This window comes from Athene cunicularia, assembly GCF_003259725.1.
Source record: "Athene cunicularia isolate RWA chromosome 14 unlocalized genomic scaffold, athCun1 chr14_part1, whole genome shotgun sequence".
NCBI lineage: Eukaryota > Metazoa > Chordata > Aves > Strigiformes > Strigidae > Athene > Athene cunicularia.
In genome coordinates this window covers 5,658,517-5,675,606 of record NW_020799118.1, presented here as the reverse complement: position 1 = coordinate 5,675,606, position 17,090 = coordinate 5,658,517, and the positions used below count along the sequence as shown (strand labels likewise).

General features: G+C 38.8%; 1 protein-coding gene across 1 annotated transcript in view; it reads right to left on the bottom strand.

Moving 5' to 3' along the window:
* Positions 1-7,312: 7,312 nt before the first annotated feature.
* The window catches only part of LOC113485694 (nodal modulator 1), a 28,342-nt gene continuing 18,564 nt past the window's right edge, over positions 7,313-17,090 (bottom strand). The window contains exons 23-30 of the mRNA XM_026859063.1: positions 16,493-16,620; positions 15,774-15,915; positions 14,827-14,910; positions 13,257-13,367; positions 11,360-11,461; positions 11,026-11,145; positions 10,012-10,104; positions 7,313-9,131 (exon numbers count right to left, since the gene is read on the bottom strand). Of these exons, the coding sequence (XP_026714864.1) occupies positions 9,000-9,131; positions 10,012-10,104; positions 11,026-11,145; positions 11,360-11,461; positions 13,257-13,367; positions 14,827-14,910; positions 15,774-15,915; positions 16,493-16,620 (912 nt within the window). The 3' untranslated portion in view covers positions 7,313-8,999. The remainder of the gene's footprint in view (positions 9,132-10,011; positions 10,105-11,025; positions 11,146-11,359; positions 11,462-13,256; positions 13,368-14,826; positions 14,911-15,773; positions 15,916-16,492; positions 16,621-17,090) is intronic.

The window sequence follows — 17,090 nt, the reverse complement described above, 5'->3', positions numbered from 1 at the left end:
GTCACAGAGTATTTTCATCTGGAATATAAATGGACGTAACCTTTCCAAACAGAATATATTAACATATGGTGGAGAATCCATTGGTTATTCTGAGACCTCCTTCTTTCAGTCTTTAATCACTAGAGCTATCATTTTAGAATTGGTTTTACAAATGGCAAAAGGACCAATAGCTCTCTCGAGACTGTAGGGTTTTTTTCTCAATCCAGGCAAGGTTTTGCAAATGTGCTATATTCTAGTAATGATTTTTTAAGCAGAAATGTTGTTCCATTCCCCAAAATGATAAACATATCTGATTCTTCAGAATTCCATTAAGCTCCTTGCAAATGAAATAATCCTCATCTGAGAAGTACAAATATGCAGATGGATTCACCCTATTATCTCTTATTCTTTCAAACAGAAGGAAATTAGAAGAAACCAGAAACTGGCAAATATCCCCAGGCAAGATTTGCAAGACCCTGAAGAAATTGGAGCACATCTGTTGCTCTTCTCCTCTTGTGATATGGAGAACAAAACTGATACAACACACCTAAAAAGGGGTCATGTAAGGAGAAAGGAAAGGAAGTTGTCAAACGCTCAGGAGAGCTGTATCATGTTTTTTAAAAGACCAACTCTCTCTGCTCTATTTTAAATCAGTAATTATATCTCCTGCTCAGCACTGCAATGTTCACACCGAGATTTCATCTTCCACATTCCTGTCATTATTATGGGGAGAATGCACAACAGTCTGAACACCGAGGTCATGACCAGTGAATGCAGATCATTGGCCAGCCTTATCTATTGCTGTATCTCGAGCATATGAAAAAGAACTCGGTTGTGTAAGAGTGCATCCATGTCTGCAGTCAGGACATACTGAATGTTCTGCTTTCAGAGTTGCAAATCACCCCATATGTAATCAATGCAACTTGTCTGCCCCAGTTTATCTTGCATGATATAATAAGTATTAACTACCGTTGGTTATTTTTATGAACTTCCATTCTTTAACTTGATTTGACACTGTACTAGCTCTCTGCTTCCCTCCCACCAAGAGCACACGCCACGGAGGAAGTTTGATTTGGAACAGAAATCTATGTGTTTATATAGATCAAGGCAGAGGTATTATTTCCTATATAAAAATTAATGAATGCTATAATCACAGACAGCATTCACTACCAGAAAGAACACAGGCTCATTGACCTAGCAATAAGCTCAGGCAGAGCTTTATGGATGGAGTTTTTCGCTAATTAGTTTGATGGAGAAAAGAAATGTTTCACAGCACAATGAGGAATAAAAGCTAAATATATTTGTACCCGCATCTTTTATCTTCTCTGCCACTTCATTTCTGTATCTATTCAGCTGTTATTTAAGTGACTGAAGAGTATAAGAAAGAGGAAGCCTTCTAGCTGTGTAGACCATCTTTTCTTTATTGAATAGCTTTTTCAGTATTTTGCAGTTTTTGCTGTAGATCTGTCTACATAGCTAAAGTGCAACAGAAACATACCTGAAGAGTGGAGTTATATTTACACACAAGTCTATATCTGAGCCTGGACCTACACAACATTTTGCTGGGGCATAGCCTCAGTCTTCTGAAGAGATCATGCTTGCAGCCTGGTAATAGGTGTTTGACTCCCCAGTGCCCTTCTGTCAATGGGTGCAGGAAAAGCAACAGCTCATTTATGAAATGTCATCTATTCTATATACTTAAAACACAGTAGGGAGACCTGGTACCTCGTTTCAAGGACCAGAAGCAAAGATTTTAATTTTATAATTAGTGTCATATTCTTATTGTAGCTCCTACTGCATGATTTTCAAAGCCTAGTTTCCCCCCACTCCTGCTTTGAGAAGTGGCTCTGGCAGGATTAGGAGGCAGACGACCTGACTTGCTGTCAAAGTGTCTTTGAGTGATGCTGGAACATCCTACCTCAGCATCCCAATCTCTTAAAGGGCTTTTATGATGACTTCCACCTTGCTTTGTGAGCTGTCAGTCAGGAAAGTTGAAACAGCCAGCTCTCCTACTGTGACACATGGCAAAACTTCCCTGATGTGAGCAAACAGGATAAAGTATCATAAGAAGTCAGCGTAAAGAGCACTGTAAGACCACAGTTCTGGGCTCATAGGACCAAAGCGTCAAGACATTTATGTACGTATCTGAAAATGCAAATAGGTGTTTATTAGATATTTTAGTAAAAATTACAGAATTACATACTTTAAAACCCTGTGAAATAATGGCCTTGCTTGCCTAAATCCTTTAAGAAATTCCATCTCTTAAACGCTGAAATATCTCTAAACATTGGCCTTCAGTGCTCCGGGAAGCTGAGTTACAGAGAAAGATAGCAGCCTGCTCATATTTTAAGGAAGATTAGGAAAATGTCAGTGTGGGACAGCAGAGCATCCAGCTGAAGTGATGATCACAACTGAGCTAACCTTGAGGCCCATTACTTTCTTATAATGAGAAGAAAAAGTGAGCAAATAAGGATAAGCTAGGTGTCTAATTCAGCTACCAGTAAGGACAAATGCCTGCATTCAAGATTAAGTAATTAAATTTATTGAATATTCATGTTTAATAAAGTACAGGATAAATTTCTTGTGTTTTTATTTAGGATTTTGTGATGTACATGCAAATCAGATTCAGTACTGATGACATTAATCACCCCATCTTCCGCCAAGACCTATGGGTATCCGTTGTTGTTTCACATAGTTATTAGCAGTGGTATGTCTCCGTTTCTTGCTGTTTCTCCCTTCTTCAGTGCTGCAGTTCTGTGGAAAGGTGTATAAGAGATTTGTTTTGTCTTTTCCACAATACCCAAACGGGTCCATACACATGGGTCGCAGCCCAGGATCTGAATTTCCATTAACTGTAGAGCTGGAAGTTACACACAGACAAACGAAAGTTAATTCCCAAAGCACCAACATCTCTTTTTGGTCATCTTCTAGCCTGGACCTTACAAGAAATAAAAAGCATTGAAAGCAAAATTGTCACTTTACAAAGTCCATCAATACCATCACAATTGAAATTCATGGTCTTATTTCCTGTCCTTCAGCCAGTGCTCACTGCTCAGAACTGCCACAGCATCACTTACTCCATTCTCACACCTGGGCCACAGAGTGGCAATAAAAAATCTACTGAGAAGTAAAGATGTGAAAACAATCACAGGTAAGATTTGTACAACTATAAACATGAAAAACGACATGTTAATACATTTTATAAAAATTTATTTGCTTTATGAAGTTCTGACTTTATTGTGTATCACCAATTCCACATCTGCTCACCGTGACTTGAGATGTCACTGCTGGACTGAGCTTTGTATGAGCACACATAGCCACATGAATCCTTTTTAGTACAAGCTCACAATCCTTACAGAGCTTGTTCCAGAGCTGACGCTTACTAGTTAAAGTTGGTCTCCTTCCCTTACACCAGAAAGAATGACAAGAGTCCCTTGTACTTCGCAATTGCACCAAACCTCCCCAAGGATAATAGAACATACAGCTGGAGTGCAGAACAGAAGGGAAACACCATTTCTGATTTTAAATGCATAAGCACATTTGCATCCAATTTCCATGATTATTAAAACAAAATAATTTTTCTCTCTGCATATAAAGGGCCTCGCTCCTCTAGTGACAGAGAGGGCTGTTTCAGATGGGTTGGGAATTGCAGGTGCTGGTTAAACTGTGTCAGGCCTGTCTGCATAGCAGAAAACAAACATCCCAGTCCCCAAGCCTGCACCTGTGCACTGAATGAACTCTTGAGTTCATGTGCTAAGAGAAATCACCCATGTCCGTCACACATCACATCTATTGAGGAAAGGGGAGAGGAGAGCCTGGGCAGCATCCCATCCCCTCCTTCTGGAAGGAGCAAGCCCTGGGTACAGAATGGAGCACATGAACTGCTTCCTAATGACTGCTGTAGAAAACAATCGAATGCAGCAAGCACTAGAGACCATAGAAACAAAATAGTTCTTTTTCATGTGTTTTACTTAAGCCCCTGTTAGTTTCCTTTGTGCCTGAGAGTAGCAAGGCTTGGAGTGGTAATTTGTTGTTGCCTTACCACAACCCTATGCTTTTTTAATAATAATAATAATAATTATTATTATTATTATTATTTTATTTTATTTTATTTTTAAAAAGCAGCTAGATTCAGTGTGATGAGACACATGTGAAGAAACTAGAGTCTTCGTGATAGGGATTTAATTATTCTAGTATTGCCAAAAATGAGACTTAAAGGAGGAATCAACTGCTGACTTCCACAGGCAGTGACAAACAGGTTTATCTTTCACTGTTTGAGCTCTCAGATATGATAAATTCATTAATGGTCTAGTGCTTTATGATAATATATCATTGGGCTTAAAGTAATCACGGTCTTAGGCTATGAAGCTAACAAATAAGACTTCAGACAGCATCATGTTGCTAAGCTCAAATATTCCCAGAAAAACGGTGGGAGAGAAGGATGGAGAACAAGGAAAAAGTGATATTTAGAGCAAACAGAGTAAATAATGCAGTCATGTTGATCCCAGTAATATCAAACAGTTAAAAGTGATAATAGAAGTTACTGGAGTAAAGCAACAACATATCAAATATAGACAGAAAGCAATTACAAAAGGTATAATAGAAAATTGAAAGGACAAGCTAGCTCATGTAAAAAGCTCAGAAAAGCCCTGTAAAACATTCAAGGGGAAGAAGTTGCACTTGCTAATAATAATCCATGAAGACTCGGGGAATGCTAATTAGCATAGAGCTGCTTTTCATTTGTACAAGGATGCATGGGCCTGTTCCAGGTTTAAATAAATGACTGAATGGCAGAGACTAAACTCATCAGTGTTCTTTTAAAAGTTTAAAAAAAAATTACAGAGCTCTGGCATCAGTCAATAATGCACCAGAAATAGATTTACTGGATTTTCAGCGACTCTCAGAGATTTTTTAAAGCCACCGATCTATCAGCAAGAAAAACATGACTTAACCACACATAGCATGAACCCACCACTGGGTGTGATTCGAGCCAGAGCTCTTGTGCTTAGCTCAGGAAATTTGCTACCTTTCAGGCCTTTTCTACACCACTCATTTTTTTGCATCTACCTTTGAAGATAATTTAAATCGGCCTTCTTGCAATCTGGAAAACATAGAGACACAGATACTGCATAAAGCAGGGAATACTGAATAGGAGGAAAATTAGACCCCAGTCATGGCAGGGTTCAATTCCACGTTCAGCCTCAGCTTTTCTGGACAAGTCGGTTACTTAGATGTCCAGTACGGTTTTTAAAGCCATCTTACCTTCAAAAGCCTCAGTGCTTAGTCCATGTTTCCTCAGCACGGGGCTGAGAAGGGTACTCACTGCTTATTAAAGCTGCTAATTCTACAGTTGCGCTTTCAATATCTGAAGAACAAAATCCACACAAGGAAGAACAGCAGCAGGAGTCAAGTTGTGGTCTCAGATGGGTGATGCTGAAGGCCCACAGCGCTGCCTTCTTATTTTCACAGTACGGACATATTTGGTGATAGAAAGCAAAATGTCTAAGGATAACACCATAACATCGAACAGCCGTTATCAGAGGATGGCATGTTTGCTGTTGGCCTTTAATGAATTAGTTTTCTTTCTTTCTTTGGTGAGTTAGAGAAGTTGGCAAGGATCGTAGCTATTCTGCTGAGTAACCTGGTGGGGAGAGTCAGTATATCAGCACATAAAGCGGTAGCATTCACTTTAGAGATTTCCTCCTGAAATCCTATCCTGTGTAGGAAGGGAAACAGCTGGCTGGCATGTTGGGCATTTCACCCCCTGTTCAGCCCCGAAGAGATCTACAGACCCAATCTCACACTACATTAGCATTTTTCCCCTACATGTTCTTAATTAAGAAAAACAAATGAATGCTTAGCCCCAAGAATCTGATTCATGCCACCGTGTATCTTACACTAAATAGTACAACTCAGCAAGTACTTAAATTTAGGTTTTAAAAATAAACACAACAAAGACTATTAACTACAAAGAAACCTGTGTTTCTCCACCCCTGCTGAGAATGCTCATTTCTCTGTTTTAAGTATTTGTTTTCTTGCTTTTATGCACATTTGTTTCTTAAACTGCTGTATCTTTATTTAACATCATTGTTGCTTATGCATCAGAAACACTTGTCCTCGGATTCCAACAGCCATCCAATAAAGATGATGCTTTAGAAACTAAGCTGAACCATCTATAAAGAAATTGTAAAATTGAGTATTAATGACCCATTCCATTCTTAAACAATAGAATTATGTGCATCACTGATGAGCCAACCAAATATATGTAATATTCATTGTTGCTTTTGATAGAAAAATCCTGTAACATGCAATGTCATCTTTATCTGGAGGGCCTTACTCTCATTTCCAACAGAATTTAGCCATTTGCCCATATTTAGCTCACCAAGCAAATGAATTAATCATTCTTTCACTACTGTGCTTGCAAAAAAGAACAGTCTTGAAAGTTTTCTGGTAGGAGTCAACATCTAAATGTTAGTCCCATTCTGATTTTATTCTCTGTATTAACATAAATTAATTAAAGATGCAACAAGCAGCTTTAACTGACATTTTCAATAGGAAATACTGAAAAGGCCAGTCCAACTGGTACTGAAGTCTTGGTTTTAAGAGCACAAAATCAATTGAGAACCTTAGATATGCAGAACAAACGATACCTAAATATTCAACTAGGAAGAGTACAAAAGGAAATCCCAAACCAAATCCACCATTTCTGCACTGAAGAGCACTGCAAGGCAGTCATGCTGCACAAAGGAAATCCTCTGAGCTACCTGCTCTATCAACCCAAGTTGGAGCAGTCACCGCCCCAGGTCTGTGGAGACTTTGGGGCTACCAGGTACCGCCCCGTAGCCGGGCTGGGCAGCAGGAGGCAGGAGTTTGCCCAGGCAGACCACCACATTCATACAAATATTCCCTCCCGCTGCCCTGGTCAGACCGATCGTGGCTAGGGTGCACAGACCTCAGTCTGTCCTCACTTACTGCATATGGCTCTGGGGATTTGCTGATTTTTGTGCTTGGGTCTGTGTATTTGATTATTGGTTTCTAAATATAATTGGAGATACTGATTTCTGGCAGTTAGTTCTGCTTTAGAAAATTATCTCATGCATTGGTTTTCCCTGTGTTCTCAAAGAGCGCCATGACTTCTCTGCCAAGTGAGAAACTGCAAGCTATAGTTCTTTTTAGGAATAAACATTTCAAAAGCAGAATAAACCTCAAAACAGGGGCTGGAAGCAAATAGGCCACCAGTGTGCTGCAGAAGGCAAAGAAAAGAAAATTTTGAGAATAGACATAGGGCAAATCCTAGTTTTAGAAGTAAGCATTAAATTAGAAAGCATTAACATTTTTTTTTCTTTTTATTAATGGCATTTCCAATGTTTAAGGTCAATTCATCAGCAAGTCCCACAGTTCAGAGGTCAGAACATCTGGTAGTCCCTCAAGGCACATGGACATGTGCATTTCTTCCTCATACATTCTCCCAGAGCAGCAATACCTTTCTTGATATTCACCAGCTTAAAATAAAGTTGTATTGAAAATGTACAATTTACTATAAGTTTTACAACACTTTTTACCCCATGTATTTCATCACAGCAATATAAAATGCATGGTCATTAAATAGAGAGCATGGTAGTTTATTAGAGTTTCATCTCAAACTCTAGACATACGTGATTTTTCAACATTCTTTATTTTTCTTATGATCTTGATAAATTTCCCTCAGAGATTAGAATGATCACCAAATGAAATTTTAATTATTCAGGCCCAAACTAATGCAAAATACCAACAAAAATAGCATAAAACCTTTAGCAAGTTTCTAAGAATGGTAGGGTTTGTAAGCTTATATATTTAAATGTAAAGGGTCTTTATTTCAAGTACTGTAAAAGAGAAACATTGCCACTTACTGGCAGTACCAATGTCTCTGCGATATTTGTAGGCATTTATGTGCATCTTTCAAAAGCTCTATTAACCTTTATGCTATTTGTCAATAAAAAGCCCCATTAACATTTAAACTGTGTATGTCCAACTGTCTACTTCAAACAAGAATCAAAAGATGGCCTGTAAAAACCAGTTATTTATTATATACTACATTATTGGGACTGTACATGTTGGAGATTTCAAAAAGCTCACATTTCTTAAAGTAAAAAAAAAAAAAAGGTTACTATAAGTAAAACCAAAATTTCAAACATCAATTGGCAAAAACGCTGCACGTGGCCTGAGCAGGAGATGTGACAGCCACATGGGTGAATGGGTGTCACTGACAACACAGCGCAGCTCTGGAAAGAGTAGTACAACCAGCTGGAGCCACTTAGGGAATACTGGAGGACTAAAGGGATCACACTGTACATGAAACTTAAATTTAAACACTGCTTTTGTAGTAGGATCATCAGAACTTACTTGACTTTACCAACTAGCCTTAAATGACATTAACAATTTGTCTTCATTGGGCAAAAACCTGATTTTAATCAAAGATGACATAATCATTGGATAAGAACTGAAGTCACAGCTGTGCAGATGACCGACTATTCAATCAAGCTGTTGAACTGGAAGTGCCAAAGACATAATTTATCAGTTCATATATGTCCCCCAAAACTTTGTTTGACCACTGATTTAGTAAAATCCTTATGTGTTGCTTTTGTAAAGTGGGTATTTCAAAAGGTAAGGAAAAATGACTCCAAAATCTAGGGACTGAAAGTGAAGTCAAGCAGTCAATTACCACTGCTTTTACAAATCATTAATGAAAACAGCATGACATCTTCCACTGAAGAGAAAAAAAAAATAATCATTAATTGTCTTCAAGTATGGGAGATGCACTCACAGTGACAACAGAGGCATTCATTTCATCACTTTACAACAAAGAAATCTATAGACTCCATAGAAAATTTACAACCAAAATGGAGTTAGTGACAAACAGTGCTCATATAGCAACAACAAAAATGTAGAGTCTGCAAATTCAACAAAAATGTATTTTAGTGGCTTTGCTTCCTCCGGCTCCAGTTTGACAGAGCACCACTTCACGCAATCATCCTTTCATCTCACGTCCGTCTTGTCTTCTGTTTTTTTGTTTGTCTCTTTGCATCCTCTGAGCCACCTGTATCGGAACCTGTCTGTCCAAGAGCACGTACTCCCTGCAGTCGAGTTGTCAGCTGTAGCAATAAGGGAATAAGCTGGGCAAAAATAAAGGGGAAGCAGCTTGTGGTTACAATGGCATGTAAGGTCTGAATGGTAACGTTCCTTAGACCCAACCATCCCCAAACAAACAGAATCTATTGTGTAAATGGCACATCTACAAAGGTACCAGAAAATGGCAGCAAATCTTGGGAAGGAATCAAACCAAACTTCAAACCAAAATGACTGTCAGTAACTTTTTCTCCTACAGTCATCTAGTCAAGAACAGCCATTTGAGTTCTCAGTCTAGAAAATGACCACTATTTTGGAGGCACTTTCAGTGACACTGTAGAATCCCGTGTTGTGTGCAGTCTTAACCATGTTTGAGAGGAAATTAAAACTGCACAGACAAATTTATTTTCCTCTTACCAGCAAAACAGAAATCCTGTCATATCAGAGAAGACTAGAAGAGCATGGCTTGTTAATGGGGTTATACAGTCAGTAGTTATATTCCTCTTGAGAGCTTTTCACTAGGGAGGGTGTAAAGCTAAAGAGACCAGACTCAATGACTTGCAAGATTTTTTGCAGTCTGATTGTTCCTGAAGCCAAAAAAAATCATTATTTTCATTCCTATTAACAATGAGTCTGGTTATCTGAATTTGAATGATGCTGTATTGGTTGTTTTCCCAGAGCCATCAAATGAGAAGACAAAATTCAGAAGCAGCACAGGAACTCACCTTCACAGTAATTTTTTTAAAGGAAGGTAATTGTCAAAAAACTTGGCTACGTTGTGGCTTTTCTTAAAATGTGTCACATAAGGTGACTGCTGACTGCATCTGTCTGGATAACCACCTCAACAAACCTTCACTTAATGCAGTACAAAGTATTCATTGATAGGACAATAATATCTGGATAAGACAAAAAACCCCCGTGACCTACCTTATCGTGGTTGTAACCAGCCAACAACAGAAGCAGCGTCAGTGGTAACGCAATGTAAGATCCTTGAGCAATATCTTGTTCAGGCAGCTTTCTCTGAAAACATTGGGGACCATGGAATTATTTTTTTTTGACATTTTGACTACGAAATCCCTCAGCTTTACGCAATGTCAGCAATAGGATCATGTGGCACATCTAGCCCTTCCCACCTCAATTCCTTCTAAGTGCTGCTCCCTTGATCTGATTCATCATCTGTTATCTTCTTCCTGGGGTCTGCTGGTTTTTAAATCTAATTCACTGATGGTCAGTCTCCACTTTACAGTAACCTGGTGCTTTGATTCATCTGTTACATGCTGTCTAAACCTCTATGAGCTCAATGATAATACTACAGCAACCATACTAGCACAAAATCTTTCAGGGACCTCTGCATCCTTCATTTATAACTGCCATTTCACGTTTCCCTCATGTTTCGCTGGCATCTGAACATGCAGTGATGCAGAACAGAAACAGATCATTTAAGTATTACAGAACAAACACTTCACTAAATTGACTGCACTGTTCAGAAGTGCAAAAATACACTTCACTCTCTCAAGGGAGTTTCCCCCTGATGCTAGTTTGGAACTCCTCTGCTTTACCCTCTTACCTCAGCTCCAATAACCAAGCTCTCTTTTGGGCCTGGTGATACTTCCTTCATATACACAGAAGTTTTTTAAGGAATTCTGACAACAATCATCTCTATCTCCTTCAAACCCCAGTTACTGCAACTTTCAGTTAGTGCCATGGCTCCAACGCCTTCCTGAACTCCTTACCTGCCTCCCATAACATACCAGGTTATCACATCCCTGCCTGATGCCTTAAATGTGGCCAAATCCAAATTCACTGTCACTTTAATGCCTCTCATAAAGCTCTATTTACATTAATAGAAAATTTGGCCAAGATCACAAAATACATGCAGGCAATACTACCAGACATCACTCTCAAGGTGAACACTTGAGCATTTAAATATTTTGTACTTACAGTGGGACTGAAGATCAGTGTAATATGCTTATGATATCCAATAGCAGTGAATGAAACTTGAGGCAGGGTGTAGTCATACTGTGATTTGGACAACGTAGAATCCAGGAGCACCACGTAATTCTGTGGATGAAAAATACACTCAGTCTACAGCATCAGTAGCAATCTGAGACAGAATCAGATTTAAAGGCAAAAGTCAGTTTAAGAAGCTTCAAATCTAAGACACTGTTCACGCCAGCATGATACAGTACTGCAGGCACAACAGAAATAACACTTCAGTGTCCTTAGCGAAAAAAAAATAACGTGACCCAAGATAATTATTCAGCAATATTCTTACCTCTCCATCTCGGAGCAGCGGTGGGAAATGGAAAAATAGGGATAGGCCTAAATTGACTGTATGAATTGGGTTGTCAAGATTTTCACTTTTATAGAGCTTCACCTGTGAGGGAAAGAAGAAAGCACAAACCAGGTATTTCTGAGCCTGCACCACAATAGGTAATTTCAGACATCCTGCATCTTAAGGGATAAAAACACTTCAAAATTCATCGTGTGTTTTATAAACAGAAAGTTGTCAAGTAAGAACACCTGGAATTGTTCTAATCCGCAATGTGAAAAGTCACAGAAACAGTCTTTTTACAGAACTTGAAATTAGGAACAACTGATGTCTGACATTTTCACATATCTAGTGTATTAAAAGTAGTCTGTGCTGTGCATCAACCAGAACTGAGTAATTCTTTTAAATAATCCCAGCAGTTTCACAGTAATTTCCAGTTGAGGGTTATTTCTATTTCTCCGATAGGCTCATTTTGCTTGATTTCAATTCCTGTACACTTATTTAACAAGCTAGACAACCTCAAGCTATGGAATCGGCCTGAAGTCCTTAGCAAATACACTTTGCTCAGAAACCAGCATAACTAAAAGGGCTGTATCATAGTCAAATAAGGCTGGGAGGGGCAGAGGCACCTCCTTACATGAGACTGCCTGTACGCACGACTGTTTATCAGTCCCTGCACCTCCTCCAGAGGACACAGTAAGCAGTGATAATTTTTGTGGACCACCCTGAAGCAACCTTCTAGCATCTATTCCATTGTTTGTAAACCTCCAGATCAGATATTTGCCAAGACTTGCAGACACAGCCCAGCTAAATTCTCATTGATTCTGCCCTGCAGCCAGAAGGGACAAGACTGAGGTCACAAAGCTGCTTACTTGTGTCTGTATCAAAGCACATCTTTCAAAGACAAAAAGTTCTGCCTTGGAAGCAAAGGTGATGATATGCACCCATCAACAGCTACGTGCATTACATGCAATGCAAGACCCAGCCTAATATGAAACAGGTACAGGCTTTGATCACCTCCATATAATCAAAATTTGACATCAATTCCTATTTGCTTAGGCTGAACTGCAAGGATCTAAATTTCTCCAGAAAGATGGAAAGCTTGCTCAGGTGCTCTTCAGTAAGGTGATACATTTCCCCTTCACACCTGCTCTGAGCATTGGATCCTTTGGATGTCTCCCAGAAAAACCAACAGCTTAGCAATAAGATCTTGGCAGGGCGAGACGCATAACAGACTAGTCTGAAAGAAATCCAGGCACTGCATTTATATATGTAGGTCACATTTCAAGAAGCTTTTAAACCTGAGAAATGGTACTATAACTCCTACCACACTAACACCTCTTGCAGATACTTTCACCATTTGCAGGCTAAGCCAAAAGGATCACAGGTATTTAGCAAGTTCTCAAATCACAAGGCAGCCTTATGAATTTTGAAAATTTCAGCTTTACTATGTGTCTCATACTCTTTCTCTAACTGTACTTTCAAATTCATGTGCCCTATGGTATTGTTGCATTCACATGGTATCTTCATCCTAGCAGACATGTATTTTAGGAATTAATGCAGTTATCTGATACAGAGGACTCATTTCACCTATAGTGTCTTGTCCTCCCTACAGACAGGGCATCCCTCATCAGGGAAGCAGACCCAGAAACGTAAAGGCCAACCAGAGAAAGTATTTTAAACATACTCCCGTGAAAAATGGAAATAGTAAAGCAAAGCAGTCAGGAACACTGGAATCTTAATTCCATCCGGAATTCAAATTCACCTTCACTAAAGCATTAGTCATAATTTGAATTAAATGTGTGTTCTGGCTATGGAACAATTTCCAGTGACCCTGCAAAAAAAGCACTGTGAAACCAATGGCAAATACACTTGACAAAGATGAAAGGCTTGAACTTACACATAATGTGGAGAGATATTCAGAAGATGTAATTACATTTCCACTTAAATCAAATTGATTAATTTGCCGGAATGCTATAATATTAACGTCATCAATGTCACTGTTCCCAACCTGCAACGTAAAACACAGTCGTGTTTTTACTAACAGAGGAACAGTTAACAGAAAACAGCACAACGTAAATATTGCTCAAAATTTTAAACAAAACCTGAATTTTGTTCTATTCTAATCACATGGAAGCTTGAAGGCTTTCCGATTGCAAGTACTTTTCCTCCAGAATGCACAGGTTGCAATTACAGATTTGTGCATTAACAGCACAAAGCTAATGGTATAATGTTAAACTAAAGATGGAAGAAGTATCAAAAGCACGCAGTATTTTGGAAGAGGCTGAGTTACATACACAGACTGCCTGATACCTGAACACTGGTCTCAGTATTTTGCATCTGTGCTGAGAGATGCATATTCCTATGCCAGCAGGTTTATACATAATCATATCATAATATAACCTACTTCAAAAATACATAACTTTATATTCTTCAAAATTTTTAAAATAGCAAACATTTGTGTTTATAAATCTGATCTCTGAACAGAGTAAGGAAAGATATTTACTCAAATAATAACTACAGTAGCAGACAGGTTACAGTTAGGGCAGGTGCCATATCAACAGTTTGGTGCCACTGAGTCTGTACTTTTTTCCTGCAGGTGTCTTTCAAATGTTTCTCACTCCTGGAGAAAGTGGCAGGCTGGCCAGGATATTATTAGTAAAAGCTACTGCACACAGCTGTCGTTTGCAGCACATAACCTTCATATGATTTTCTGGAATTTGGGTTGCCATCCTCTTCCTGTTCCCAACCAGCAAGCACTCTTAGCAAGATGATGCTAAGGACTTGAAAGATTTCTGCCCTTCTGTTTTGCTGCAAAGGAGAACACCCTGGTCAGGCGGGTGTCTGAGCTCAAATAATGACCATCTCCCACTGAAAGTTCTGGACAACTAACAAACACTAATTAACCTTTGCTGAATGTCAAGAGATAAATCTGAATCTGTAAGGATGGAGGAATATTTAACAAGATTTCATCAGTTTTCAATTCAAAGTTATTGTTACATTTTATAAAGATTTGCTAGTTTGAATGACAATGTCACCTACATTGAGACTGCAGGATTTGGACCAAATACAGCATAACAAAATCTATCGGTCAATAACTAAATATAAAGACAGGATAATATGACAATCTCTGACATCCTCAAGTTGCTACTGCTTTGTTCCACATGATAAAGAAATGTTGAAAGGTATTCTATACATTTATGCTCTCCTTTCTTGATGTATAGCTTTTGTGACTGTGAAAGAATCCTTTTCACTTGTTTACTGTTTGGGCTTTATCTTACTTCAATTTTAAGCTATGGTGCTGACACATAATATGGGGCTTGTATTTGGGGAGCTAACTTGGTGAAAGCCACTTGTCTAAACAGAATGTATTGAACTACATTGCTGCTGATAGAACAGACATAATGCCTAGACAGATGCATTTCATGTTTAAGTGATACTACAAAAAAAAAAAAAAAGAAAAAAATTACCTCAATTGCCCGATGCTGTGGTAAAGCTCTTTCAATATGATCATTGCCTTCAGCTTTGAGTTGGACATGATACACACAACCAGGCTAAAAGCAACATTCAGATGATAAATCCCAACACTGAATAATACATACTTTAATTTTAGAAAACAGTAAGAGAATTTTTTAACATTCCATTTAAGATACACCACCCAAATCAATCTATCTCTATTCAGTTAAAGTTTTCCTTATCCCAAATAGAAAATTTAACTCAATAACACTATTAGGGCTGTCTACTGCCAGCAAATACAAAAGAGCTATCACAGAACTTTCACTAGTTTATTACATTATAGTATTAAAAGAAGTCATCTGCTGTGTTTTAGCTACAAAGAAAATACATTAAACAGGATTAAAACCTGATTAAATAACTGCATTCTACTTCAGCAGATTGCTTACCCCATACATAGTGGTCCCATATATTCAACTCCCATGGTTCCTGCAGAACAGCTCATTTCACATACATGCTGTACAACCAACATCATACATGCACCCAAATTCCTGCTAAAAATATGCTGTCACAGCATTTTCACAAGAGAAAATAAATGCTTCCCCAGATTTTTTTCCCTAAGAAAGTTCCCTGCTGTGACACCTGAACACTGCTAAACATCTGTTGGACACATTCGGAGCACTGACCAGGGGCTCGTGTCACGTCACACGAACTGTTCCGTGTTTGTGGAAGCCCATCTCAGCATGCTGGCATCAATTTCCACAGACTTAGATTAAAAGATTTTTCCCCCCTTTACTACAATGAATGTTCACTACATGACAGTGTTTCCTAACACAGAGAGACTTAATGGAATCTGAGCTAGGAATGTGATGGGAAAATAGAAATTGGTAGCTAATTAATAAGCCACGTTTTATTGCCCCATTATCATGCTAACATAAAAGACAGAGAGCATTCTAATCCTTACCAGAAGGCCACGTAGCCTGAATTTGCCCTCTTCATCAGTTATCGTGTCTTCTCCATAGATGCTACAATCCTTCTGCCCCACAGCTTCTACTGAGACTCCTTGCTCAGGCTCTCCATTTAAAGAAGAAACTGTGCCATAACAGCTAGAGGTATAAAGAGAACCAATTGCTACAGATGTGCAGATGCTCTTTCAATACATATATTAAAGACATTTTATTGTTATAACTGATGGAAAAAGGATTTAATGTATTTAGCATAACATGGAGAAGGGGAATTTATAATACACTTGTAAAACTGTTTAAAGCATTAAAATTAGCTGCAGTTCACAACTTCAGGAATCCAGTTCTCTGACCTCCGTGAACAGTAACACCTACCCCTAAGGGCAAGGAAAGAAAGCATTTTCAAGTCAGGTACCGTCCCCAGAATAGTCCTATCCTCTACCACTGGACACAGCACAAGCCAATTCCAGTGCCACTGACACAATGCTTTCACAGCAGTGTTTCTCCTTACAGTCCTGCCATCTGGGCTTAGCTATATAACCACATGCATGACAGAAGGCTAAAAACAGTACTTATACACAGCAGAATAAAGTTAAACTGTGCCCTCAAAAGTACCCTCTAAACCTTCAGAATGGAGGGGTATCAGGAGAAAACATGCATTTTGCTTACTGCAACCTGATACAGAACATAGCATTTTGCATGGCATTTCAGCTCTACTGACCTGTAAGCTGTTCTGTAACCAGTTATCCGAATTTTAAGATTTTGTCCTTCCTGCACTTCAATCATTTGTGAGGATGGTTCAAAGCGAAACTCTTTCATCATGGGTTTAAAATAATACTGCCCTGGGCTCTGCAAAGAGGGATAAAACAAGCTGTTTACTGATAGTGACACAAAAATTCACCAACTCCAAACAATTATGTTTCTGCATGATCTCCCTAAAAAGCTAAAGTTATCTGTCCCAACTGTAGGTTAAACTGGTCAGAAACGTGAGCACTGAAAAACAGGGAGTACAGTGGACAATAAACCAATGGAACTCCACCAGGTGATAAAGCCTGAAGAGGGAGAGGAAACTATGGCCCTATAACCTTACCACAAGACCTCAAGGACAGGAAAGTGACCCCAAGAGAAGGATGTCTGCAAGGAAACTATTCAGGCATGTCTACACACATTTACAGATCAATAATCTAATTAGATTTCTTTCCTCTGCTCTCAAATGATCATCAACAAATTGGCTTGTTTCATGTTTACAGACTGAAAATTAGTAACTGAGATCAATCAACACCATCTACTACTACCTGTTGGGGAGAAGTCTCTTGCCA